This window comes from Symphodus melops (genome assembly GCF_947650265.1).
Source record: "Symphodus melops genome assembly, chromosome: 9".
Taxonomy (NCBI): domain Eukaryota; kingdom Metazoa; phylum Chordata; class Actinopteri; order Labriformes; family Labridae; genus Symphodus; species Symphodus melops.
In genome coordinates, this window is record NC_136699.1 from 13482514 (window position 1) to 13510322 (window position 27809).

The following is a 27809-nucleotide window of genomic DNA, read 5'->3' on the forward strand; positions in this document are numbered from 1 at the left end:
TCATTTTCAGTCTGTCAACATTGTGTATAAAGCTCTGTCAGAGGAATTCCTGGAATGAAATCTGTCAAACAGAGCTGTCAATCAATACTATTTTACAGTGTTAGTATCTTAATATTCAAGACGGCCAAGTTGTTTGTGAATCTAAACTTGTGACCTGATTGTAACTTTCTGTTTTCTGCTCTAATGTCTCTCACAAATTCATACAGAAGGAACGTCAAAGTAAATCTTCTGGTGCTGACTAAGCACAGGTTTGTAAAACCCTAAATTATAAAACAGCACAGGAACATCAGCATTAAGAGGTAGCCAAACCTAAACTCCAGAAGAACATGTCGTGAAGGCCACATAATTAAGTGAGAAGGAGTGATTAAATATGTATTCCATAAAAATATGCTTTCATTTATTTACACATTAATGACCAACTACTAAATCTGAATATGTCTCCAAAGTGTAAGTATATCTGTTTGGTTGAGGGTGGTTCTATCAATATTGAAACATCAAGTAACAATTAATAAACCATTAAAACACCATTAAGTAACAACAAAGTAAACCCTAAGCATCCATTAAGTAACCATTAAGTAACCATCAATAAACCATTAAGTAACCATTAATAAATCATTAAGCAACCGTTAGTTAACCAAGAAGTAACCATTAATGAACAATTTAGTAACCATTAAGTAACCGTTAATAAACCATTAAGTAACCATTAATAAACCATTAATAAACCATTAATAAACCATTAAGTAACCATTAATAAACCATTAATGAACCATTAAGTAACCATTAATGACCTTCCATAGAAAAAAATGTCCAAAATGGCACAAATGTTTGGAAAATGTGGATACTGGACGCGTAATATTTTTACATTGAATGAGTTCACATTGTATGTATGTGAAGAATCAAGAAAATCACAACTTAACCTGCAAAAATGTAACAAATCCACTCATCTTTACCCTAAGTGAAAATACAAAAACACCGTGGCTCATATTGACCAATTTCCAAAATTGCCAGTTTTGTTCCGGACAATAATGGGTTAAAGCCAGTCCACTATGTATGGATGTGACGCCATCTAGTGGTGATACTATCATTATTTATAAGAAAGCAATTATTCCGACAGAAAAACACTTTTTTTTCATGAAAGGCTCACAGGTCATTTTTTAAAAGAAAAATATTAATATATTATTAATTATTATTATATTTATTTAGAAGACAAAAGGAATTTTTACAGAAGCAATTTTATTTCAGAAAATTAAGAACAAACTTTCATCGTAGTTAAGTTAAAGAAAACACAGCATTACAAAAAGCACCTCCAGGTAAAACTATTGTGAGTTTAATGTGATAATATTTCAAAGGCTTTCACAGACACAAAAAAACATATTGATGGAAGCTTGAACACAGCTATTTAATTGTTGTTAAATATATTTCACACAAAAGCAGAAAATTGACATTTAACCCATCACATGGATTTTATCAAATGAAAAACACAACAACCTTTACTGTGGTTACTGTTGTTATAATTGCCCTGCACCTAAGTGATATGTGTGAAACTACTGAACCCTTTAAGTGAACACAAACCAGAATGTGACGTGTCAGTCAAACAAGCATAATGTTATTTAAATCTGGAGTCAACAATACAACGGTATCTTGCCAAAAAACAAACACATAGAGAGGTACACAGATACTCTCTCATGTAGCTTCATCAATTAACTCACGTCAACACACGAATTATGAAGAAAACTTTATAACTTTTTAAGTGCAAACTAAATCACTTGGACGTGAAATAATCTCACTTATAAATGCAATCATAAATGTCAGCTCCTGCATTCATACTGACCACAGGACACACCAGGGATTTATAGTTGCTGTCTCATACCTGAGGATCTGATAGTGCACGTCATTGATCCAATAAGAAAACATTGGATTATTTACATCAAGAGATGGAGACCTTTTTGTAACAGTGTGCACATAATGCATGTGTCACACATGGCTTTTGACCTCCACTAATCTCGTCCGTTTTAATTATTTCTTTTTCTCTTGCCCGCTGGTCTTGCTCTTGTCACGTGGTACTCTGCCCATGTTGTAAAATTCTAAGTTTGGCCTCATGTCGGTGAGGTGCGCCATCCGGTTGGACAAGGCAAAGAAAGAAGCGACGGCGGCGATGTCCCAAGCATCCTCACGGTCAAAGCCCACTTCCTCCAAAGACTGGAAATGCTGCTCAGTGATGGTGTCACAGCGACACACAGCCATTGCAAAGTCCAGCATGGCACGCTCCCGAGCGGACAGCTCCGCATTCTCATAGTTTACAACAACCTGGGTGAAGATGGGGGAGGAAAATGATTAGAGTGAGTGTCAGATGTATGGGATTCATCTTAAATGTATAGAAGATCATACCTGATCAGAGAGAGTTGGATTCTTTGAGTAGATACGATGCAGTGCACTGTGGGACACCACACAGTAGAGACACTTGTTGTGGATACTGGTAGCCACTACAATCAGCTCTCGATCTGCCTTAGTTAACCTTCCTGAAGACATTAAAAATTCACTTTCAATTGTAAAATCCCACAACATTAAACAAAAGGTACATGGTACATGAGCTAGCTGTGGCTTGAACACTCTCCTGTTGCTGAAAAAGTTTATGAGGTTTCATTACAGTGAGGATTCATTACAGCTCACAACTTGTAATACATTAGGACCTCCCCGCCCCCCATCTCAGGCAAAGGAAGCTCACAATCTAGTAGAGAGGCTGTTTGAATGGATTGGACACCATCGTGAGATGGTCTAAGTGTAGGTTCTTTTGTTTAATATACACAGATCTCCGTTGTTAGTGTAAATTCTACGAGATTAGAGGTTAAAATTGTCAAATAATGTAAAAATTAGCCACAATTGGTAAGCCAATAACCACAGACTGTACAGAGAGGTTTTCTATTACAGACTTTGATTCTGCAAAGTCTGTTATAGATGAGTGAGGTTATTCCATGCTGACTCTCAATTACTTTTAGCCTCAGGGTTAACATACCTCCCTCATCAATAAGTCACAGTTAACTGCAACATTCAAGATTTTTTCAATCAAACCAAAGCAATGTGCAAGACAAGTTTAAAACCTAGTAGAATAAATGACATAATCCTGGAAATGAGATGCGTCTATTTTACATCCCATGTGCACTGTTTAACTGTTTCTACCTGACTGTATTTATCACAGCTTTAGCTACACTGTTCATACTATTTGATCATTGACCAAAACAGATCAAACTACAGACTGGCACACTCATGATGCACCTGAACTCTGAAAGGGCCAGCTGCCACTAATCCAACACAGTGGAAGAGCAAAAGAGTGAAAATAATACTCAGCCTACAGATGTTGCCATATTGCAATAAAGGAGGGTTTTATTTTGCAAGGGGCAATCCTGCTATCCTTGCTGATTATGTCTCACAGATTAATTTCTTATTATTTGCTAAACATCTGTAATACCATACCAGTAATGCAACTAAAAATAACCTGTCTCTTTGTTCATGAGCTCATTGTAGTATGCGAAGAAGGCTCTAAACTCTCCCGGTCTGTGAGAGAGGACTTTGAAGACGTTGGGCAAAAATCCCCCCTGTAAAAAAAAAAAAAAGGTTAACTTTAGTAGATAACTGAATCAAAGCAAGCTCATCATAAATAATTCAACAACGTAATGCCTCATATTAAAATATATCCTTACTTTCGACTCGACTTCCTCCATCAGCTCAACTATATCGTAAGGAAGGTCTTTCATGTAAGGAATCGGATAACGACTGATTTGCTCCGGTGGAGGATCACTGGATAAATGTCTGATCATGGAGCCCGACCGGAGAGCCGCCTGCAGGAGGAGGGGGGCAGTCATGATTAAGAAGTAGAATTTCAAACAAGTCAAAGGGATATTAAAAAAAAGAGGGTTGGCTATTCAACAACTTACGAGCTTGATCGCAGTGGGACGAAATAACTTGGAGAAAAGGTTGCACGCCATGTCAGTCAACCCAAGGAAGTTTTATGCACTTGAAAAGAATAAGCGACTTTACAGCGTCTGGATGTGGACAAATGAAGAGCGTCACCAGGATTATACCAAGCTAGCTTTAAATCAACTCATTCTTGTCACATTCTTTAAGTTATTGAAAGATATCATTATGTATTTACCATGTATGCTCCCTCTCGTTTTGACAAGGAACCCTCTCTGTTTGCTTCGAGATGTCAACAGTCACACTATCCAATCACAGTGCACGTTTAAGTCACGCCTGTCTCCGCCGTCATGCTCCTCTATTATCTTTCCTCGCCGCTAAGGGGCAGACTACATGTGACACAGAAGGCAGGGTTTCCATTACTTATATTTGCCTTTACTGCATAATATAATTCGGTAAATGGTTTGAAGTAAGCTGGAAGTGGGGAAGGGCGGATATTGCTGGGCTAATTCCGGAACAATTTAATCAAAACGAACAGCTCTGAATAAATAGGATTGTGTGTTTCCTGATAGGCAGAGCGCAGGGCAGACAGACCTTTTGCACCGGAAGTAGTTTCTTCAGTTTAGTAACGAGCGGCAGGCTTTTCTCTCCTTCATTAAAGCGCAAGGGTTTACATTTTTATTTTTAAAAGAAGTGACCGTGTTGGAGAACGGACCGACGATTCAACAGAAATGTTTTACCATGTAAGAATGTGTATTTTTTTCGCCGTGTTTTGAGACGCTTATTGTGGTGAATTAATGTTTTGTTTACTATTTTTTGCTCAGCATGTTTGCAGCTCGGTTAACATGAAGAATCTGAACTAAACTAAAAAACAAAATCCTCACATCGAAAAGTATTGTTGCTTTACAGTAATACAGAAATCCCACAAGTTCTTCTCTTTACTTTGTTTTGGATGCTGTGAGGCAGCTTCAGCTTCATGATTACCTTGGTGTTACAGTTTGACGCTACTCTTCTCTTACATTTAATGTATTTTATGTTCTCAGATTTCTCTGGAGCATGAAATCTTACTCCACCCGAGGTATTTTGGTCCTAATCTCCTCAACACCGTGAAGCAGAAGCTTTTTACAGAGGTGGAGGGAACCTGCACTGGGAAGTGAGTAGCTGATGTGTTTGAATCCTAGTCCCTGATATATTCTTATTGACATGATTTAGATCAGAGATTATTAATGTGATTACAAGGTCAATTTGAGTTTTAGTAACTTGTGGATTAAGGTTGGGACAGATGTAGGAGTGAAATTAAAATTAACATTGTACGATATCAGTCAACTACACATGCTTTTTATGTTTTCATTCATTTAAGTTTGAATTTCTTTATTTATTTCTCTCCTTTAGGTACGGCTTTGTGATTGCAGTAACCACCATTGACAATATTGGAGCAGGTGTAATTCAGCCAGGGAGAGGGTTTGTCCTCTATCCTGTCAAATACAAGGCAATTGTATTCCGTCCATTTAAAGGGGAGGTGGTGGATGCAGTGGTCACTCAGGTTAACAAGGTAAGAAACAGTGCAGGACATAATATTTAGCTGTTGGCCTCTAACCACACTTCTCTGATTTCCTCTAGTTTAAAGTACTGTGAATCATTTTATAATGCAGCGGTTCCCAAACTCTCACCATGTGGGGGAGATCTGCAGATAGCAGATGTATCATTTAGCAAGGCTAAATGATAAACCTGTGCACACAGTTCTGTGCTGCTGTCATGCTTTTTGAAATTTGCATTAAGACTTAAGTGATTGTTAAATCCCGACTTGTTCTTTGACAGCACATTATTTCACTCTTTCTTTCAGGTTGGATTGTTCACAGAAATTGGTCCCATGTCCTGCTTCATCTCTCGTCACGTGAGTCAGCTTGTCATTTTTAGTTGTTCACTAAATCAGTTGACTTTGTTATGCCAATTGAGTTCAGGTTATTTAATACTGACGAGAAACTTTGTATTTACAGTCCATCCCATCAGAGATGGAGTTTGATCCCAACTCTAATCCACCTTGTTATAAGACAGTTGATGAGGTAAGAACATTCCCTGTGTTTTATTTTTCAACAACCTGCAGCAGATTTATCACATCATATTAGAAAAATTATCAAAATGTCACACTCCACTTGCTTAATATTTGTCCGACCTAGTAAGCGGATGTAAATGGACATCCAGGTTGTTATGGTTACTCTGGCTGGTGCTGAGTTTCTTTGTTTGGGAATGAAGACATTTGAGTATAAGTCATTACTTCTTACATGCCTACTGCTCTTCTGCTCCCGTTTGGAGTCATGCGCCTAAGGGATGTTTTTTTTCCCTCTTACAAGGACATTGTTATCCAGCAAGACGATGAGATCCGGTTAAAGATTGTGGGAACAAGAGTGGACAAGAATGACATTGTAAGTTTTTTCTTGTTGTATCGTGTTGCAGACTGTCATGTGCATATGTTTGATTTGAAGTGATTTTACAGTTCAATAAAAAAAAAAATTGTCTTATTTTTCAGTTTGCCATCGGATCCCTCATGGATGATTACCTTGGTGAGGACCACACAGACTTTTTTTATTATGGGTGCTCGATTTTTTTCATTAGGTTGATAGGAATTTAAATCCTTAAATACATGTGTTTTACGTCAAATGTTCTGTAAACTAGAAAAGACCCAGTTTGACACTTTTATTTCTACTGCATTACCTTATCTAACATTTTCTGTTACATGACCTTTATTATGAAAACGTCTTGTTCCTGCGTTGTGATGATAGTAATACGTGCCTTCTGTGCTCTATTTCCAGGTCTTGTGAGCTGATTGCCACAAAAGGAGCTCATTTTACACATTTTTACTAGCTGAGTTATTTTGTTTAAAGTTGATGTTGTTCTCTCTGATTGACAAGGCAAGTAGAAGCCTTCATCCCTTTACTTACACACTGTACAGCAAACATTTGTACTTTTTATGTTTTTGAACTGGCATAGCAAAATGTGCAGCCAGCAGAATGCATGCTGCACAAGTAAAGATGGAAAAGATAAAATGAAGTAACCTGTATTTTTGGTCAGGTTTTTTTTTCCCAACCTATTTCCATTCCAACTACATTCTTTTTTTCTTTCATTTTTGTAGGTGAACTATACAATAAAACATTTGTATTTGTTCTTATTTGTATCTCTTCTGTTGTTTTAAATATAGAATGTTAACCTTTTTTGTCATTTTGAGACTTGAGGCGTAGCTGAAAGTGCACGCTATAGTTATTTAATGTCAGCATTAAAAAAAAGTTAGTTTAAAGGTTTTTAAGAAGGACACATCACCAAGTTGACAAACTGGAGGCAGAACGTGCACGCCAGTATTTAAAGCGGGCGCACGACATGACGTGGCCGTAAATACGTCACCAGAACGCGCCGTTGTTCTTTCTTTCTCTCGTCCTGAAGATGGCGGCAGGGGTGAGTAAGATGGAGAGGGGCGTAGTGGCGACGCTTTCTCTATATTTTCAGGAGACAATCTACTATTAATCGGAGCCATCTGCGTTGTTACTTAATATTTCTACCCGTTGTTTGTGATTTGGAGCTGTTAGGTAGGCGATGCGGGGTGTATTAATGAAGCTTTCTTTTTTTCATGACGTTGCATTCAAGATGAATGACGTTCATATCCGGGCCCAGGCGCGTGCCACGTTACATTCACTTTTTTGTCCACATTTCCTAAAACAAATTGCTGTTAAATTTCCACCTAAATCTGCTTAACCAGGTGTTTCAGTTTATGTAGTTTAAGTAAACGGACCACTCATAATGCTCTTTTTTAAAATGAAGCTGTCCTGATGAAGTGCCGGTAGTTTGCTAGCACTAGTTAGCGTCGAAACCGAGCTGAAAGCCACGTGAATATTTTACGGTTTTTTCACTTTTAGCTTGCCTATTTATAATTAACTATAGTAACTTGTTCATGTACTTTAAATGAAAGCGATACAACTCTTTGTTCTATGATGAAGCGTCCAGCATCATTACAATGTGCTGAGATGATTTGACCAAGTTTAAATTCCATTTTGAGTTTCAGCTTGAAACACAACATAATGACTTCTCTATTATTTTAAAGAAGGCTTACCTGTAAAATTAAATTGTGTTGCATGTATATTTGACTACACCTTTAGCTGTAATGCGAGGAACATTTTGATACTGTAATTTTAACTTTAAACATGTGAAATGGTTTAGGATTGCAAACTAATTCCATTTTTTTTTATCCTCCTCAGACTCTGTACACGTACCCAGAGAACTGGCGGGCCTTCAAGGCCCAGATTGCAGCCCAGTACAGCGGTGCTCGCCTTAAGTTGGCCAGCAGTTCCCCTGCCTTCACCTTTGGGCAGACGAACCGTACTCCAGCCTTCCTTAATAACTTCCCTCTTGGGAAGGTAAGTTGAAGTGGTTTAGTTGTTTGCATAGGAGTGTTCGAGGCATGCTTTGCTTTAAAGGCCTTTGAGCACATGAACCAGTGCAATTAAGTATATGATAGAGCTCCTCCTGTCCTTAACACTTTGATATCCTGATTTTAAAATGTGTCAAATTTGTGTTCTGCCTTTGTTTTTAGGTACCCGCATACCAAGGAGATGACGGCTTCTGTCTGTTTGAGAGTAATGCCATTGCTCATTACTGTAAGTCATTGAATTGTTCTCTTCTATTTCTTGCATACATCTCAGTTTACTAACTTAAACAGGGTAGTTTACTGACAGCGATAGGAAGCATCATGTTTAGTTTTTCTATGTACTTTTGGCACTTCCCTGAGAATGAAGGATTCCTCACTGGAACCAATGATAAAATATTTCATTGAAATAACTGTTTATTATAGAATCAAATTGACTGTTTAGCAGAGATTTACAGAACTCATTTTAAATGAAGATAGTTACTTTTCTTGTAGGTGTCTGTAGGTCAAACTTGTGCACGACTCTGCAAAACCAATGAAAATTGACGACTGTGTATGCCAAGATCATATCAATATATTTTAATTCCATTGTTGAACTATAGTGAGCAATGAAGTCCTGCGTGGTGCTACACCCCAGGCCGCAGCCCAGGTGCTCCAATGGGTGAGCTTCGCTGACTCTGAGATCATCCCTCCAGCCAGTGCGTGGGTCTTCCCCACTCTGGGAATTATGCAGTTCAACAAGCAGGTAAGCAGATCAAGAGTTCTTTGACCCCGTAATTTAAAAACCAATCTGACAGAGTTGTTGGAGAGTGGGTGCTCGCTTTTGTTGGCTGGATTGCAGCGCTGCGACTCGCCTCCTGATCATGTACTGAGAAGAGACTAGTTTTATATTTTGTTTAATCCTCCATAGACGTTCTTCTCTTTGTTATCTGAGGCTATAGAGAGCCAGAAGTCTTCTTTAATTTGTGGCAACAAACACGAAATCCTTCAGTGACAGACATTTAGTCAGCCGACAATGTGTCGCACTATTCATGGAATCGCCGTCTTGGAAAAGGAAACATCTGATCCCCTGTCACTGGGCAAGGCAGTGTCCATTCATGGCACGCAGTCTTAATCTGACGGGGGCAGACAAACTTGAGACCATGTTCATCCCAGTCATCTCTTTTCAGTGAGGAAAAGGCTGGTTCATGCTATGGGCACAAACCCCAAACAGAACTGTTTAATGGATTAGCTTGTAAAATGTGTCCCCAATGCTTCAGTTTAGAAGTTTGTCACATCTATGAGTTGGTCCTGAAGTTTGTCAGACGACCACCACCCTGCCTTAATGTTGATTTTAGAGAACAGGTGGTGTCACGGGTACAAAATGATTGAGTTAACCAAAGAAGGAATAATGTCTTTCTGACACTGACTTCATTAAAACACTTATTTTCTCTCCGCCCTTCGTGTGACCTACAACCAACAGAATTATGTGACCTGACGTGTCTTCATTTCTTTTGTAGCGGACCAGTTTGTGTAGCCCTCCATAGTCATTCATCTGTCTTGGTCTTTTCAGGCGACAGAGCAGGCCAAAGAAGACGTGAAGAAGGTCCTCGCCATGCTGAACCAGCACCTGAACACCCGCACCTTCCTGGTGGCCGAGAGGATCAGCCTGGCTGACATCACCGTGGCCTGCTCCATGCTCTGGCTCTACAAACAGGTGCGTCTTCCCACCGAGCAGACGACAGACGCGCAACGCCACATGTTGAGGACTCCTTGGGAACATTTCCCAGGGGGAAATCTGATCTGTGACATTTGAGTCCAGAAGCTCTCCGGAAAGCTCTTAACGCCTTTCTGCTTTTTAGGTCCTCGAGCCATCTTTCCGTCAGCCTTTCCCCAACGTCACCCGCTGGTTCCTCACCTGTGTCAACCAGCCGCAGTTCAAGACCGTCCTGGGAGATGTCAAACTGTGTGAGAAGATGGCCCAGTTTGATGGTGAGTTACAAAGCCATAAGACCAGAACACGTAAAATGTGGGAACCACCGTGTTATCGAGAAGCCTCTCCATAAATCCAATAAAACATTTGTTTCCTTGGCTGAGGGAGACTCATTCTAGTTTTTTAATTTGTGATTTTTAAGTCTCTCACAGCACTGTAATACCACGTGGTACTCATGTCTGTTCACTACTTTCAATCAAAGCTTCTCCATCAGTTACAAAACAATCAGTTTGCTTAATTTGTATGTTGAGCTGCTGCGTTCCTGAGAATTCCCTCACCTGTCAAAAGGAATGAAGTTAGCACTTTAATATAAATCGTGACCTTTTAACATTTGTTTGTAAATGGCTGATTTGGACGGCTTCTCCCGTGACGTCATGTCAGACCAAACTGTTACAGCACTGATGGTTTCCTTCATCTCAGGATGAGGAGATGATTCCCTGTCACTGGGCAAGGCAGTGTCCGATCATGGCACGCAGTCTTAATCTGACGGGGGCAGACCAACTTGAGACCATGTTCATCCCAGTCATCTCTGTTCAGTGAGGAAAAGGCTGGTTCATGCTATGGGCACAAACGAAAGACTGTAACAGATAGTTTATTTGAGGAGTCTGTTGAACACTGGATGTCCCTTTGCAAAGAATTCAAACAGACTGGACTAAGTTAAAGCTTCAAAGTTGACCAAACTACATGCCATGTGGCTAAGGCTGAGCTTACAAAGATGTATTATACACTTAATCATTTAAGGGATCCAGATTCCCCGTTTGTTTTTTGTAAACAATCAGGAGTCAAAGCCACAGTGTGGGTCTAGAGTGTCGAGCCAAAGTGAAATAATGGAACATTTAAGTGAAAACATGTCTTGCCTTGCTCTGTTTATCCAGCCAAAAAGTTCTCTGAGATGCAGCCCAAGAAGGAGGCCCCTGCAAAGAAAGAGAAGGGAGCGAAAGAGGCTGCCAAGCCCCAGGAGAAGAAGGAAAAGAAAAAGGAGGAGAAGAAGCCGGCCCCCGAAGAGGACGTTGACGACTGCGACGCTGCTTTGGCCGCAGAGCCCAAAACTAAGGACCCCTACGCACATCTGCCCAAGAGGTAGAAGATCTGGAAGCTTTTGTCTGAACTGTTCGATCCTGGCATGCACATAATTACACCATTTAAGCTGTGACCAATCACACGCTCTAGCACCATAAACATGAAATCCTTCACAGTGACAGATATAGTCTGCAGACGATGTCTGATCCCCTGTCACTGGGCAAGGCAGTGTCCGATCATGGCACGCAGTCTTAATCTGACGGGGGCAGAGAAATTTGAGACCATGTTCATCCCAGTCATCTCTGTTCAGTGAGGAAAAGGCTGGTTCATGCTATGGGCACAAACCCCAAACAGACTGTTTAATGGATTAACCTGTAAAATGTGTCTCCAATGCTTCAGTTTAAAAGTTTGTCACGTCTATAAGTCGGTCCTGAAGTTTGTCAGACAGACGACCACAAATTAAGTAACCCAGGAAAGAATGTCTGACGTGTTTCTGACCTGATTTCTACACTAACGTTGTCTCTCAACTAATCGTAAGCACAGCCAGCAGAACTCTGACCTGACGCGTCTCCCTTTCTCTTTGTAGCTCATTTGTCATGGACGAGTTTAAGAGAAAGTATTCCAACGAGGACACACTGACGGTAGCCATTCCCCACTTCTGGGAGCAGTTTGACCGCGAGGGCTTCTCTATCTGGTACAGCCAGTACAAATACCCCGAGGAGCTCACCCAGTCTTTCAAGAGCTGCAACCTCATCACAGGTAAGACCTGCGGCTTTATCGCACCCCCACGTACACGGGCGAAGGCTCTTGATCGCACGGCTGCGGGTTCAACTCTGACCCTCGGCATCACGGGTAACGCCCAGAAAATACAGCATCTCCACGCTGAGGAGAAAAATCTCTACCAAATGGGAGAATAAAAATCAAATGTTTATCAGGATCATGTGTAAAGATGTTTAAACTGGATGGAAAGCCACTTTATTAATGCATCTTTCTTTAGTTGACAGTAGTGACTTGAAGGACATGACAGTTTGTAAGGGTCAGCGTGAGTTTGAACTCTGCTCTCACATTATTGGTTGGTTGTTGGAAGGATTCTTCCCCCATGGGATTCCTGATCCCTCCAGCTCTGACTGTGTATCCCCGACTCCCCCCCCCAGCATTTCCTGTCCCTTGAGCTGTCCTGTCCAATGAAAACAAAAATGGCTCAAGAGATGACTTTAAAAAAGAAAAACGAAGCAGCCTTTTTACCAAACCACTTTGTCTTTAATAAACCTAAAGAAACTCCAGTTTCTTGTTTCTCATCCTGGGAGAAGCTGCAGCATTGTTGTTCCATTTAAGTTCAGGCCCTCCATGTTCGTGGCTGTGCTGGTTCACACATTGGCCAGTTGTTTTTTTTCTTGAACTGTTAAATCTACATGAGGATGTGATTTGACTTTTTAGAACTTCTCCTGGGCATGTGGAAAAAATGTTGAAATGTATGGATCGTGTTTTGGGCTTTGAGAATGAACGAACATCAACAGTGGGCATTTTTTAAAGTGTAATGACCCATTTCTCTCAACATTGGTTGTATTGACCACAAATTCCAGTCTAGCAAAATTATGATTGTGCTCATGGTACAAGGTCTAAGGTTCTGAATAGTCTCGGATCAAATTGCATATTAAGCCAAATCAGCAGCATTGTGTTACACAGGAGTCATCCTATTGTTAGATCCCCTGTCACTGGGCAAGGCAGTGTCCAATCATGGCACGCAGTCTTAATCTGACGGGGGCAGACAAACTTGAGGCCATGTTCATCCCAGTCATCTCTGTTCAGTGAGGAAAAGGCTGGTTCATGCTATGGGCACAGTGGAGACCAGTGTGACAGCACTGTGATGTTGCTGCTCATGTTTTTTGTTTGGAAACGTTTACTTTCCTCGAAGGCAGACTTGAAGTTCCGGTGGAAGTACAGTTAGCACATTTGTCACAAAAACATATAATACATTAAATGTTTAAAAAAAAATAAAAAATTCTTTCTATGCCTTTAAGACAGGACAGTGGCTTCAGCTTGAAATCGGGTAGAGCAGGGTTTGGTATGTGGATAAGGAGCCACAGGTAGGATTACACCCTGGCCTGTCTCTGTACATGGGTCACATGAACCAACCTCTAGTAAACTGGTGCCCCAGTTTCCTTTTTATATATTTATTATGAACTCAGCCCATCTTCCCCCCCTTCATGTCATTCACAGGTATGTTCCAGCGCCTGGACAAACTTAGAAAGACTGCCTTCGGCAGTGTCTTGTTGTTTGGCACCAACAACGACAGCAGTATCTCTGGCATCTGGGTCTTCAGGGGTCAGGACCTGGCCTTCACTGTAAGTATCCATGTAGCAAAAACACTTTCCACAGTGCTCTGAAGTCATTTATATACTTACTGTGAAATGTTCAGGCTGGAAGTAAGTGTCAGTCAATGCTCGCTGTGTGAACACAGTGATTGACTGGAGTGGCAGTTAAGTACAGCGTAGTGCAGGCCGCTGACGGACAGCCGCGAGCACGGAGTGAGAATTACTAACGCGCACTGGCAATATTAAACGCAACCAAACGACATACAAACTTCGATGTGAACTGAGGAGCCGCACGCTCGAGAGCCACGGATTGGTCACCCCTGGTTTAGAGGATGATCCCCTGTCACTGGGCAAGGCAGTGTCCTATCATGGCACGCAGTCTTAATCTGACGGGGGCAGACAAACTTGAGACCATGTTCATCCCAGCCATCTCTGTTCAGTGAGGAAAAGGCTGGTTCATGCTATGGGCACAAACCATTCTGAAGATGCTTTGACACGGTGCGTGAACACGGGATTATGCGATCCTAAAATGAAACTCCTGTTTTCCAGCAAAAACACAGGAGAAGTTGTTGTACTTCAACCGGCTCTGTTTTCTTTTGCACAACCATCTCAATTAGTTTCCTTTTTTAAGCAGCAGTTCAGACAGTTGTGATAGACAATGAAAGGAGGCTCATTTTGATTGACAGGTCTATGATGTATATATTTTGACCTGACATATGATGTAGACAAAATGTCAAGTCAAATTGTTAGACAGTTAACCAACTTGTGTAAATGTACATGCTTTAAAATAAGTCCTTGTTTTTCAATTCCCTTCCAGCTGTCTCCTGACTGGCAAATCGACTACGAGTCATATGCCTGGCGCAAGCTGGATCCAGACAGTGAGGAGTGCAAAACCATGGTGAAGGAGTACTTTGCCTGGGAGGGAGAATTCAAGCATGTTGGTAAAGCTGTCAACCAGGGCAAGGTCTTCAAATGAGAAGACACTGGGAACAATGAGCGCGAGCACCCTGCGCCTCTGCTTTCCAGCACTTAACTTTATGGACTTTCAGCCACCACGTGCTTACTTTACTGCAACAATGACTCAGAACGACAGTGTTTGAAGACAACGTTTTGTCTCAATGGCCCCAACCTGGTTTTTTTTTTTTTTTTTTTTTTGGTTTGACCTGCGAAATAAAGCATTTTTCACAATGCCATCTATGGGAGTCGATGTCTGTTGAGCTTTGTCATGATTAGTAAACGTATACAATTTTGTGCAATAAAAAAAAGCCATGTTAAAGTTGGACAAACCATTTGGTGCCAGACAAGGATCAATACACAGAATGTCAGAAAAGTGAAAACTTAATTGAAAGTGTGATATGAACGCCCAACTATTATGTAGGCCTTTATTACAGCCTTTACCTCCAGTCCTGTGACACAAAAGTTCACAAGGACCACACCCAATGCTGGGTGTGGTTGGAAATGTGACGGTTAAATCTGTTTGCAAGATCAGTCACATGGCAGCAACAGAGACTCATAGTTGATGTGAACGTGTTTACTAAGTAAATCTAAAGCTTCATGAGGAATGCCATGGGGTTTTCAGCCAGTGGGGAAAATCAGCCCAACTGGTGTGGTCCCTCAAATCCTTAATTCTGGAAGTGGGGAAAAAGGACACACTTTACATTAACCAAATATCAGAAATGTCACCAAAGTAAGATTAATTTTCTGTTGCAGAGAATATTTTCAGACTATATTTAGTGGAAAGGAAAGAAGTAGCCAGCTGTATTTTAGTTTCTAATGAGCTCCTTTACCTACAGGCGGCGCTTGTGAGAAGACATTGGATACACTTATGATCCATAGTGCGTAAAGGAGAGAAGCAGCCATTAAAAACTGACTCAAACTCTTTCAGTATTTTCTGCTTATTTTGCAAAGTGCCTGCTGCCCTGCAGGGGGCAGCCTAAGACCTGACATTTAAACAGAGTCTCACTGAATGGAGTGCTCCTAAGAGGGCGAGTAAATGACTGGGCTGAGCTCTGCGGTTTGCTCAGTCTAACACAAGAATGTTGTCTGCTTTTAACTATGGGTTTTTTGTTTTCATGTCGTTTGTGCTTCCCTGGGGGAAAGAAGTCTGAAAGGAATCTTTATAAAGAACTCAGATGCCCCATTAAATGTCATCTAAGGCCAAGGGGTTATTAACAAAACCGTTTAACATTCGTTCAGTTAGACCCACTTAAACATTGTCATGCATAAAACAAAAACATGTCAATTAAATCGTGCATGTTAGGCTTATTAAAAAAGTCTGCTCTGAAATGACAGGAAAAGAAAACGCAAAACAATGGTGCTGTGACATCATCTAAAGTTAATTCACTTTTTAAAAGAAAAAGAAACATACCCAAACATACATTCAACTTTATGTTGATACTTGAATAATTTAGCTAGGAGTCTGGCCGATCGAATGATCTTGTTTGGCCTGACCACACCCAGATAAAAGGCAGAAATGGCATGTGCCAGTACTTACTTCTGCAAGTAGGTTTTACTAAAAGAAGAAATGACCTCCAAATAAGAGGAATAGATCATGAATGATGACTCTTCTTTTCCTACTCAGTCCTTTATGAATCAGACTCGATGCTCATTTTTACATTTACAACTTTCTTTAGTTTAGCCTGTTTATCTCAATGCCTAAATGAACTGTGATGACAAAGTATTAACTTTAATGGGCCACACCCAACTCTATTTAGCTTTACACAGCGCCCATTGGTTGTTGACTGTTCCCACACCTGCAGCCTGGATTATGCTTTCACTTCTGCTGTAACTGATTTCTTTGTTCGTTGCCTCTTTGTTTGCTCTATGCACAGTAGCTGCAAGTAAAAAAGGACACCTGGACCAGCCCATATTATGAGTTCAGTTAAGGTCAGTTTGTAGAATGAAGTCACTTCATCTTTAAAGTTTCAAGTAATGCATTTAGCACGTCGACACATTTAGCATTTACTTCAATCACAAATCATGTTCCTTAGTAGTGATGAAGGGTCTTGGGCGGATCTCTTTTCCTCTCTGACACACACTCACACTCACGAGGGATGCACAAGCAACAAGTCAGTTGCTGGAGTGAGTCAGACGTGTCATTTTTTCCAACTTACTGAGCGTGATTACAGATCATTTTTGCCACAACCATCTCTCACCATATTGTTAAAGCAGGGAGGCCATTTTAGGTTTTGCTCTGTGGTCTCATGGAAATCAGAAAATGGAAATGTTCCCACAACAGCGAAGTCCTTGAACACATGACTCACCCTTCCTGTGGATCGTGGTGGAAGAGGGTTGTAACTCGAGCAAATAACTTCACCCACTGCGTCGCAGCAATTACAACACTGCTGATGGCTAACCCTTCGATTTCTGAGGGAGTGGTGTTACAAATGCCTTTCACCGTGTCATCGAATATGAAATTCAAGTTTGAAGGAACAGTTTTTAAACTCTTGAGGCTATCTTTTAAATGATGGCTGTTATACGAGTATCCTGGTTATTATTTTCATGTTTGGTGTTTAGTAACTTCAGAGTTAAATAGTTAAACTAAAACAGTCCACAAGAACAATACGTAATCTTGTGCCAACAGCAACATTTTCTCTTCCAGCCCTGCCAATCTTGCTTCCCGCCTGCTCTTTAGTTCTTGGCCACACAGTCTTCTTCCTTTAACTTCCTCTTCCCCCCCCCCCCCCCCCGTCCTTGCTCCCTTGACTTTTTTTTCGACGTCCACTTGCAAGGGAGGGAGGGAAGGGAGAAATAGGGCTTCTTATTTAAAGCAGTTGCTGCAGAGAGGAGTGCTAGGAAGGGAGGGAAAGCAAGAGCCTGTATTGTTTCACAACACAGGGTCCCTGTGTGGCTGTCAGCCCCCCTGCAGGAGCTTAAGGCATGGTATGCATGTGCTGAGCATCTGGTAGCGCAGGACACTCACATCTGGAAAAGAGTGTGGCGGTCTGTAGGTCGGTGGGGGGGCTTGGAACAGCGAGTTGAAGGGCTAACACGCTTAAATCCAACAGTTTGCTCTTCTTAAACCTCTTACAGACACCATTGCTACATAAAGTCCCCTTCTATGGGTTTAGCATTTTTGGTGACTAGATGACAGAGTGAAAGAAGACAGATATAATTAGCAGGAGAATGTGCAGATTTTTTTTTTTTTTTAAAGGCTGGAGCTGCGGCCACAAAGTCCTTAAATAGACATTTTCTTGTGCTTTCGAAATGTTTACGGCTCTGCTGCAGAGTGTGCGCTTAATGGCTAATACAACTGTGGGCAAGTCTTGCCAGTGGGTCGTAGGGGCGTCTCTAGGCGCTAGAATCAACGCTCAGAAACCACACATAGACAGTCCCACCCGCACACAAGTTTTATGGAGTTTCCTTCGCATCAAGTCTGGGAATGGACTTGTTGTCCCACTAACGCACACTAAAACGTTCTGAACGGAAAAGGGATCCTTCGCCAGCCCTTCATTTAACTTCACCTTAAGCGTCCGCTTTTTTGCATTTGAGCTACAGCCAAGACGTGCTAAACCCTAAACCATAACTCAAGAAAAGGCAAGCAAGGACTCATAGAAGTCAAGTAAGGACTCCAGTGAGGACATGTAAAACAGAGGAGCTATGAAAGTGGCGGTACAAAGCAATATCTGCATACAGCTTTGTAAATCTGTTTCTATTAAACAAGAACAGTGACCTTCAGATCTTGAACTCTGTCCCGCAGTGAGGAGTGTTTCTTCCCATTTGTGCACTTAAAAGGGCGTGAGCTGAACATTTCTGCGCCGTAGGCTGCGAGGACACAAGATGGTGATTTAGTACAGGAATGGAATGAGTGAGGTCACAGGTCATTCTGCTGAGGGGAAATAGCTGACGAGACACAATGATATGATATAGTAACCGAGCAGCCAGGGCTGAATAACAATGCCTGTAACTATAGCATCTGTATGTTGAACTCTCTTGGTTTGGAGATGTGACAATGATTTTTTTTGTATGACTTTTTATATGCACTGTTTTTGTTGCCACAGCAGAGTTTGCCCTTGTGAGTAAGGAGAGGAAAGTGCGTGACACGAGGGAAGAGAGGAGAGGTACAGCGGAGGGAAAACAGACAGCCCCTGCACTTATGGACAAGAAACCCCGGTGTTGCCTCTGGCTCATGTTACCAAAATCTGGAGGTGGGGCGAGAGGCGTGATGTTGTCAAACAGAAGCAACAATACAATACATACTGCCATGACTACCAGATGGCCAAAATATTGATCACATCAAACAAACCAAAGTAAATATTGTTTATATTATATATTTTAAGAATAGGTAATAGATAATTCCCCCTTTTTGAAGTTGGAGAACAACTTGTTATTGTGAACTGAAATTATATCTTTTAAAAGTTGATTATTATAGCTTTATAATCACCTTGCGGTTTGGTTGTTGGCTGAACCTTCAATTTTTTAAATTGTCTAAGCTTTTCATTATCTCCTCTTGAAACACACTTGAAACTGTCCCATGTTGTAAGTAGGTACTTTGCAGGTATGATAACTAAAATCAGCACAGGTAAGACATTATTTCAGCTCTCTCTAAAACCCTTTAAAGACAACGCTCATACCAGTATTTACCTGGATGAGCTTCCAGAATTAAAAAAAAACAAAAACCCTGCATGTGAATAGTCTTCATGTATCGACCTGCTTCTTGTTCATATTTCACATTTCCTCCCTGAAGGAAAGCATTTGCAGTGTCGGTACGTCAAACAGCTATGACAGGAATGTACAGCTCGAGATGGTTGCTTAAGCACAACAGAAGGGTGTTGGTGAGCCATAGGGAGGAGAAACTCTTACAAAATTCCTTATCACTGACTTGGATCAATAATTAAAAACAGTTCACACTTAGTGATAGTCATGAAGAGACTTTGGAAGCTTTTAAGAGCTATCTATTGCTCTGTCAATGTGTCAGATGTTGTGGAGTTACTCAATGTTTCTCGGGGCTGATATGTTGAAACAATTGGGCATAAGTAACAAAGCTAGCACACTGGAAATGACTCTGATAGCCATGCAAGCCTAAACCTGTGAAAGGAGTTCCCGGCCTTAGTCTGTTCAGTCGAGTACTGAATGGGGCAGACGTAAAAAACAACACACTGACACAGGAAGGAAGGAGGGCAGAATCATCTTTACTGGAAAACAATAACAAACTTTGTTTAACAAAGCAAAGTTCCTTACTATGTTACAAACTGCTTTGTGGCATGGATTATTTATCTGTACACACACAAGGCATCGCTATGGAAACATGCCTGCAAGTACCTGCCCCCTTGCTTATTGTGTTGCTATAGCAGCCATCCCAGAATAGTCTCTCTCTTCTTCTTTTTTTTTTTTTTCTTCCCTCAACGGCCCTCCCTTGTGTTCGTGACTCACAACTTGCAGTGGAAACCACAATTCAATCTGTCTCTCATTCCCCTCTTGCTCCTTGGATTCTTCTTTGAACCAAAGGAACGGCTCGTCTTTTTGAATCATCAGCATGTGTGTGCGTATGACGAAGAATGTGGGGGGAATTCCAAAATGATTACCAATGATGAGTTACTATGGAGATGGCAAATATCATGCGGGGTGACCTGAGGGTTGTAAGATAGTGTATCTTGAGTAGTTCACACTGTTATAAGCTGACTGTGTGTTCCCTGTGGTTGTAATCTCTCCATGGATACACTCAGCTCTCAGTGGTTACTTCAAGTCTACTTTGTTTGGAGAAGTCTCAGCTTGTGTCCTGCTTACGCACAGGGCTACTGGAGACACGGGAACACCAAATCACATGCATTAAGACATGATGCATACAATATAAAAAATGATGCATGCAGGAAAGTTAAGAGAAGACTTTTGGACGATAATGTGGAGAAAAACAACATGCTCTCTCTGTTTTTTCTACTTTTACTTCATTAATATCTTGAAGGAAATTAGACTGTTTCAGTTCTATAGTTCGATATGTTCTTTTTTTGTTGTTGGAGATGACGAAAATTCAATTATCACTGCTAATTAAATGAAGTTCAGTTAAATGGGATTTGAAAAGAGCCTCACATACAGCTTGGTGCTGTTCCTCCACACTTAAAGTAATTTGACCATTCAGAAAATTTGTGAACGTATTTCATGCTCGATTTGTCAGAATTGTAAACGTTTAAAAATGATTCTCCGAGACACTTTGACACCAAAATTTACAAATGTTGAATTTTCTTCAAAAAATGTTTGAAAACTGTTACAGGCAAAAATATTTTAGTTTTATATTGTCAAATGTTGTTTCAATGGATTTACTGTAAGTGTCAAAGGTCAAAGCCTTGATCTGTGAACTTTACTTTTGAAACAATACTACTGCTGCTTGAATGTGTGTTTTACCTTAAATACAACTTGAATGGTGTAGCGCAGGACTGAAATTTTGGCCATTTTCAAAGTTGCCATGTCCTTCAAAGTATGTTTCATCTGGGCAGAGCAGCAGTGGACGGACCAATAACAGACACGTTTTCACGTTAATTTTAAAGTTAGTGTAACAGAAAAACCACATTTAGCAAAGATGTATAACATAACATATTAAATATAAAACAAAACTGCAATAGCATATAGTAGGGGATGTGGATGCTACAACAGCTCAAAAAAGAGGAGTAGAATCAGTAAAAGATATCCACAAGTTAGACACAAATTGACAGTGTATAAAAATAACGCGACACAAAGTGCATTGATGAAATATACACTATGTTAACTTTCTGTTGTTGAAAGGCCGAGAACAGTTATTGAAAAAAAACAACTTGAGGCTAAACAAACTGAGTCAGTAACGGTCCACTTCTGATTATAACTGATTATATGATTATAAGATCTCACTTATCTGTATAATTGTGAAAATGATATGCAAAAGACTTTTGTGTTGTACATTAATTGACAAACTCGTATGAGCTCGCCGAAACATTCTTTGAATAAGTTACAATTCAGGGGATTTATTTCCAACTCCTCTGCCAGCCCGTTCTGTCTTTTATTATAAAGTAGGTGCGTAATGGGGCTTTATCATTATTATCGTCTTTATTGCATTTCATTCGCTATATTGCTCGTGATACATCAAATAATGAAATCAACTCTTTTCTCTTTCAAGTTTCCATATTCTTTCTGCATTTTTATGTTTTGTTGTTATTTATGAAAAAGATCTGAAAAGTCTGTTTCTCAACCAGCACTTTGTTTCCAATAGCTTTCAGTAGACAGCATGAAGTCGAACCTTTAGTAGGAACACATGATGTGTCCCTGTGAATTACTGAGATTAGAGTGTTTTTGACTCGTCTTCAACAACAGGGTATTCAGTCATTTATGAAGAACACAAGCTTGGTCTGTAGTACATTTCCTTTGACATTCTTTGAAACTGACAATGCCTCTTTGACAATGTTTATCTGACTGTGTCTTCAGCGTTGGCTGCTGAGACATTAGTCACAATATTGACAATGTAGCGTTGTGTAAAAAAATCTAATGAAGCAGGAAAACAAAGATCTCTTCTACTTGCGCACAAAATGGTTTGTGTGGCGAGTGTCTGTTTTATAGAAATATCTTGGTAGAGACAGGCTGGGCTTTTTTATAGACATATAAATTAAATTTGACAATTCAAGCAACCAATTATACATCCAACAACATTTGTTTCGCTGGAATTAATGCAAACTAAAATTTAAGCTGACTTGAACTTTTTTACACTATCAGAATAAAGACAAAGGAATCAGAATGACAACATCAGACACTGTGGCTCATCCAATGACAGACTCATGGGTTATCTGCTACGCCCTACAATGTACTCAACTTAATACCTAATGTCGTTAATTAATTTCATGAGTCAACTTAAGTGAACATGAATACAAAATAAAAGATACGCAACAGAGAAGAGAGATAAAGATTGAGTAACATTCTCAAACGTGTTTTGGAACATCTATTGGATCCCTTGTTCTCAGCAATTATCTTGATGACTCATGAAAACAGGCCATTTGCCAAGAACACAGCCCACGTTGTTTGAATTAGGAAAGAATTTCCGAGGATAATTGTGACAAATATAATACAAGAATATTCTCTCTTTTCACCAAAGCCTAACAATTTGAAGTTTTTGGAATACGACTGGGAGTCCCACTGCTTTAAAAACTTGAGTTGGCAGTGTGTCAGCTAGTCCTTTGTGTCGGATCAGTCCTGTATTACACAATCAAATATATGACTCCCTCCCATATGGCTCCTTTGCAAATAATAAGCAGGACAAGGCAGTTGTTTTTAGAGATGTGATAGAATTTAAATAATCATTAGATACAAATGTTTGTGTCACTTTTATTTAATCCCATCACAAGTTTACACTGTTGCTCAGACTGGTGCCATCTGACTTCCTTTATCCTGCTCTGCACATTAATCATACCCACATGCTCAAACAAACACACACACACACACACACACACACACACACACACATACGCGCACACACTCACACAAACACATTCAAGCATCCATCCCCATCTAATCCTCTGCTTTTCCTTTGCTTTACAGTCTGAGCTGCTCTGTTTTCATTGTAGTCATGGGCTGTGAGTCATCGCTCGTCTGAGCCAAGCTATTTGCGCTGGTTCACACTGGTTGACACACCTAGGACCAGGAAACACACCCATTCCCACACATCCTTGAATTCAACAAGAGTGACCTGCCACAAAAGCGTGATAGTTAGAGGAGATCCAGCTGGTAAAAACTTGCCATGGATGTGCAAAACATTCGGGACATAAACTTAAAGTTACGATTTATATCAGTTGCACAATCTCCAATTTTATCGTCTCAAACCTCTTCTCCCACCATATCTGCTTGATCTCTTCACTCCTGCAGCCTGCAGACTGATTTATACAGTTGAATAAATAAGGAGCACAGACTTTAACCTAAATTCACCTCCCAAGCATTTGCAATAGGTCTTGAGCACCAGTAAACGTGCACAAACACGGTCACTCTTTGTAGTAAAAGCTTGGTCTCGCAGTGGGAGTGTTTACTGTGGGGTTGTTATGTGACCATAAACATTCGAAAACCTTCATACAAGTTGTTGAACAGCACTCAACTAGAAAGACATCCTCCTGTTTAAGTGTACACACATCGTAGGGGTCGTCTGAGTTGAAGCAGCAATTGCTTGAAGCTGAAACTGTTCTTCAAAGGCACTAACAGCCACACCTCTGTGAATTTAAAGCCACACCTGAGTGAAGCTGAGCAAGCAGGTGTGAGAGCAGAACACTGTGTAAGGGATGATGTACAGTGAGTGGGTTGTTAATGCGGAAGAGAAGCCAGACAGACTTTCTTGCCCTGAAGGGGTTCCTCCACAATAAAAAAAAAACAATTCACTATACAATGTCACGCTTATCAATCAAAATATTGATTTTGAATTAATTTTACTGATTGAAAAATGATTTATTACTTCCACTAAAAGGCCATTGGAATCAACAGTATGAGCTGCTCATCCTGTGGAACTGCAGCCATTAGGACAATGTGTTATTAATAAAAAAAAAGATCTCTGCAGGCAATGCCATGATATAATGCATGACCAAAGTACATCTTTCCAAACTGTCTAAGCCCTACAGCTGTGTCATATGTCAGGAAAATTATTCTGTTCTTCAGCGTTGTTTTTTCAAATCACTGCTATTGCGCTCGAGTCAATAATTCTACACTTCATGCTTCGTTAGTGTTTAAGCTGATCCTACACATGGTTAGTGTTACTCCTCCACTTTTATCTAAACATGCATATAGCTGAAGATGAACACACATGAACAATGAGTCTCCCTTCTGTGGATGAGCTGCACCCTGTGTTTTGGGAGAACACTAAATCAGAGCTCTCTTGACTCATGGTGGTTTAATGTGGTACATTAAAGTGTCTGCGCATGTTCCAGTGTGTGCGTGCCACTCCCTGTTGATCTCTTCAAACCCATGCAGTTACTTCCTCTGTGTGTTCGACAGAGCATTTGTGTGACATAGTGATAAGGCTATGAGTGATTGGCTGATACCAAATGCTTCTGTGAGAGCTGAAGAAGCACATATGTTTAAACATGCATAAAGGCTATATCCATACACCACATGACAGCTCATTTTAAAAGTGCAATGCGACAAACTTGCTTCCTATATGAGACTTTTACTCCAGGGGTCACATAAAAAGAAAAAAAATTATGGGATTATTAAAAAAATATTTCCATATTAAAGGATCAGTTTGTAACTATGACACCTAGGGTTTAAAATATGTTGCAGATACAGAAGCTTTCATGTTTAGCCAGCTCTGCATCGGCCTTTAAACCTTTCTATGTCCAAATCGCTCCATTTTTCTGAAGCATCTCCAAAATGTATCCTAGTTTTACCACATTTTTTGTCATGGAGCTAATTAGAAAATAGCCAAGGCTTTTTTGGTGCCAGGCAAACCGAGGGGCAGACCGGCCAAGTGGGGTAGCCACTGTCTTCTTCTGTGGTCATAGCTACAAACTCTGATCAAACTATACAATATCAATAAGTTAAAGACAAACGGGCTCCCAAAGATTACAGTTACACAGCTGCAGGAATAAATGCAGGAAGGACAAAATGGCATAAAAAAAGAAAAATCAGCAAGTTTTAATGTGTGCAACTTATTATATTTGTTCCATCGTTAGTTCACCTTTGAACTGACTATAAGAACTCCTGGTCAATCAGCTTAACAGACTATAATATAAAATCATATCCAACCCCTCAAACAGCTCCAGGAGCTCCACGATCAAGAGATCTGATCAGTCATTGGGCAGAGATTTTTTACAGATTGATCTCTTATCTCATACATAACCTGCTCCAGAGCCCAGGGTTAACCGTGAAGTTACTTTGGTAACTCCAAATCCTGCTTTGTAGTCCAGGCCAAAAGGCTGAAAAGAGAAATGTGTTGAAAAAAGCTGTTACTACAAAGCCTCCTCTGACTGGCTTAAAAATGAGCCGATCTTCTTTAGGGCCAATCTTTAAGTGGAAAAATGTTGATTATTTAAAATTCACTTGTTACTTGTAAGGTTTTAAATCATTGATTATTAATGGCCTTGTTGCTTTGAGTGACAGGTGAAGTTGCCATCTGCTAGTTGTCACCTAAATCACTGAATTATACATCTCAGCCATGTTTGCTCCTTCAGAAGAATTTGTACAAACAGACAGTCAAGAAGTCCTTCTCTTCCATTAACACAAATACTTATATACACTCAACAAAAATATAAACGCAACACTTTTGTTTTTGCTCCCATTTGTCATGAGATGGACTCAAAGATCTAAAATTCATTCCAGATACACAATATTACCATTTCTCTCAAACATTGTTCATAAATCTGTCTAAATGTGTGATAGTGAGCACTTTTGCTTTGCTGAGACAATCCATCCCACCTCACAGGTGTGCCACATCAAGATGCTCATCAGACACCATGATTAGTGCACAGGTGTACCTTATACTGCCCACAATAAAAGGCCACTCTGAAATGTGCAGTTTTGTCTCACAGCAAAATGCCACAGATGGCGCAAGCATTGAGGGAGCGTGCAATTGGCATGCTGACAGCAGGAATGTCAACCAGATCTGTTGCTCGGGCATTGAATGTTCATTTCTCCACCATAAGCCGTCTCCAAAGGCGTTTCAGAGAATATGGCAGTACATCCAACCGGCCTCACAACCGCAGACCACGTGTAACCACACCAGCCCAGGACCTCCACATCCAGCAGGTTCACCTCCAAGATCGTCTGAGACCAGCTACTCAGACAGCTGCTGAAACAATTGGTTTGCATAACCAAAGAATTTCTGCACAAACTGTCAGAAACCGTCTCAGGGAAGCTCAACTGCATGCTCGTCGTCCTCATCGGGGTCTTAACCTGACTCCAGATCGTCGCCGTAACAGACTTGAGTGGGCAAATGCTCACATTCGATGGCGTCTGGCACGTTGGAGAGGTGTTCTCTTCACGGATGAATCTCGGTTTACATTGTTCAGGGCAGATGGCAGACAGCGTGTGTGGCGTCGTGTGGGTGAGCGCTTTGCTGATGTCAATGTTGTGGATCGAGTGGCCCATGGTGGTGGTGGGGTTATGGTATGGGCAGGCATCTGTTATGGACGAAGAACACAGGTGCATTTTATTGATGGCATTTTGAATGCACAGAGATACCGTGATGAGATCCTGAGGCCCATTGTTGTGCCATACATCCATGAACATCACCTCATGTTTCAGCAAGATAATGCACGGCCCCATGTTGCAAGGATCTGTACACAATTCTTGGAAGCTGAAAATGTCCCAGTTCTTGCATGGCCAGCATACTCACCGGACATGTCACCCATTGAGCATGTTTGGGATGTGCTTGACCGGCGTATACGACAGCGCGTACCAGTTCCCACTAATATCCAGCAACTTCGCACAGCCATTGAAGAGGAGTGGACCAACATTCCACAGGCCACAATTGACAATCTGATAAACTCTATGCGAAGAAGATGTGTTGCACTGCATGAGGCAAATGGTGGTCACACCAGATACTGACTGGTTCTGAGTCCCCAGACCCTCAATAAAGCAAAAACTGCACATTTCAGGGTGGCCTTTTATTGTGGACAGTCTAAGGTACACCTATGCACTAATCATGGTGTCTGATGAGCATCTTGATGTGGCACACCTGTGAGGTGGGATGGATTGTCTCAGCAAAGCAAAAGTGCTCACTATCACACATTTAGACAGATTTATGAACAATGTTTGAGAGAAATGGTAATATTGTGTATCTGGAATGAATTTTAGATCTTTGAGTCCATCTCATGACAAATGGGAGCAAAAACAAAAGTGTTGCGTTTATATTTTTGTTGAGTGTATATTATTATATGCTAGCACTAAAAACACCTCTCCACCTGCTCCCCCACAATCTGGCACAGCTTGCTTATTTTTAAAGAATTGATCCGTGGCCCTTGTAAGGGATTCAAGGTTGGCTTTGTTCCTGCAGAAAAGACAACTGTCCATAGTGCCGAGAAGACTGCTTTTTCAAAGACCTCTGGTTTGTTTTTGTCACCCACCCTTTCTTCTCCTATCTCAGTGTCTGAGTGAGCATCAAGTTAGCTGTGATTGTCAAGCTGTTAATCTTTTTTCTTGTTAACCAACCACTCAAATCACTTGCTGCTAATGCAACAATATTCTCTGACGCACATTGTTGTTGTTTTATCACAGACAACAACACTATGCAAGCTAATAGAGAAGCATG

The 27809-nt window shown here is 40.7% G+C and overlaps 3 protein-coding genes and 1 long non-coding RNA gene across 4 annotated transcripts; 2 read left to right on the top strand and 2 right to left on the bottom strand.

The window, feature by feature from the left end:
- Positions 1 to 1215: 1215 nt before the first annotated feature.
- Positions 1216 to 4127, bottom strand: LOC306828886 (uncharacterized protein). The gene is made up of 5 exons (XM_079351622.1): positions 3933 to 4127; positions 3699 to 3836; positions 3494 to 3593; positions 2389 to 2519; positions 1216 to 2307 (listed from the first exon to the last, which is right to left on the bottom strand). The coding sequence occupies exons 1-5, from the start codon at positions 3981 to 3983 to the stop codon at positions 2017 to 2019; spliced, it is 711 nt and encodes a 236-aa protein (XP_079207748.1). The 5' UTR covers positions 3984 to 4127; the 3' UTR covers positions 1216 to 2016.
- A 378-nt stretch (positions 4128 to 4505) lies between these two features.
- On the top strand, positions 4506 to 7078 carry polr2g (RNA polymerase II subunit G). Its single transcript, XM_079351624.1, has 8 exons — positions 4506 to 4655; positions 4956 to 5065; positions 5305 to 5464; positions 5756 to 5806; positions 5910 to 5975; positions 6264 to 6335; positions 6440 to 6473; positions 6723 to 7078. The coding sequence occupies exons 1-8, from the start codon at positions 4644 to 4646 to the stop codon at positions 6734 to 6736; spliced, it is 519 nt and encodes a 172-aa protein (XP_079207750.1). The 5' UTR covers positions 4506 to 4643; the 3' UTR covers positions 6737 to 7078.
- Positions 7079 to 7250: 172 nt separating this feature from the next.
- Positions 7251 to 14823, top strand: eef1g (eukaryotic translation elongation factor 1 gamma). Its single transcript, XM_079351915.1, has 10 exons — positions 7251 to 7359; positions 8157 to 8315; positions 8492 to 8555; positions 8926 to 9068; positions 9876 to 10019; positions 10165 to 10294; positions 11171 to 11375; positions 11902 to 12074; positions 13536 to 13660; positions 14448 to 14823. Exons 1-10 carry the CDS (start codon positions 7348 to 7350, stop codon positions 14604 to 14606), a joined length of 1314 nt encoding a protein of 437 aa, XP_079208041.1. The 5' UTR covers positions 7251 to 7347; the 3' UTR covers positions 14607 to 14823.
- LOC306829069 lies at positions 14695 to 15678 on the bottom strand. Its single transcript, XR_013779832.1, has 2 exons — positions 15284 to 15678; positions 14695 to 15072 (listed from the first exon to the last, which is right to left on the bottom strand). It is a non-coding gene; the product is annotated as an uncharacterized lncRNA (long non-coding RNA).
- Positions 15679 to 27809: the final 12131 nt, after the last annotated feature.

Coding starts and splice junctions, on each gene's coding strand:
- polr2g (XM_079351624.1), top strand. Junction 5,465..5,755: donor TGGTCACTCAGGTTAACAAG/GTAAGAAACAGT, acceptor TCTTTCTTTCAG/GTTGGATTGTTCACAGAAAT. Junction 6,336..6,439: donor GAGTGGACAAGAATGACATT/GTAAGTTTTTTC, acceptor CTTATTTTTCAG/TTTGCCATCGGATCCCTCAT.
- LOC306828886 (XM_079351622.1), bottom strand. CDS start 3,983: ATGGCGTGCAACCTTTTCTCCAAGTTATTTCGTCCCACTGCGATCAAG. Junction 3,837..3,932: donor GTCCCACTGCGATCAAGCTC/GTAAGTTGTTGA, acceptor CTCCTCCTGCAG/GCGGCTCTCCGGTCGGGCTC. Junction 3,594..3,698: donor TGGAGGAAGTCGAGTCGAAA/GTAAGGATATAT, acceptor TTTTTTTTACAG/GGGGGATTTTTGCCCAACGT.
- eef1g (XM_079351915.1), top strand. Junction 8,316..8,491: donor ATAACTTCCCTCTTGGGAAG/GTAAGTTGAAGT, acceptor CTTTGTTTTTAG/GTACCCGCATACCAAGGAGA. Junction 10,020..10,164: donor TGCTCTGGCTCTACAAACAG/GTGCGTCTTCCC, acceptor TCTGCTTTTTAG/GTCCTCGAGCCATCTTTCCG.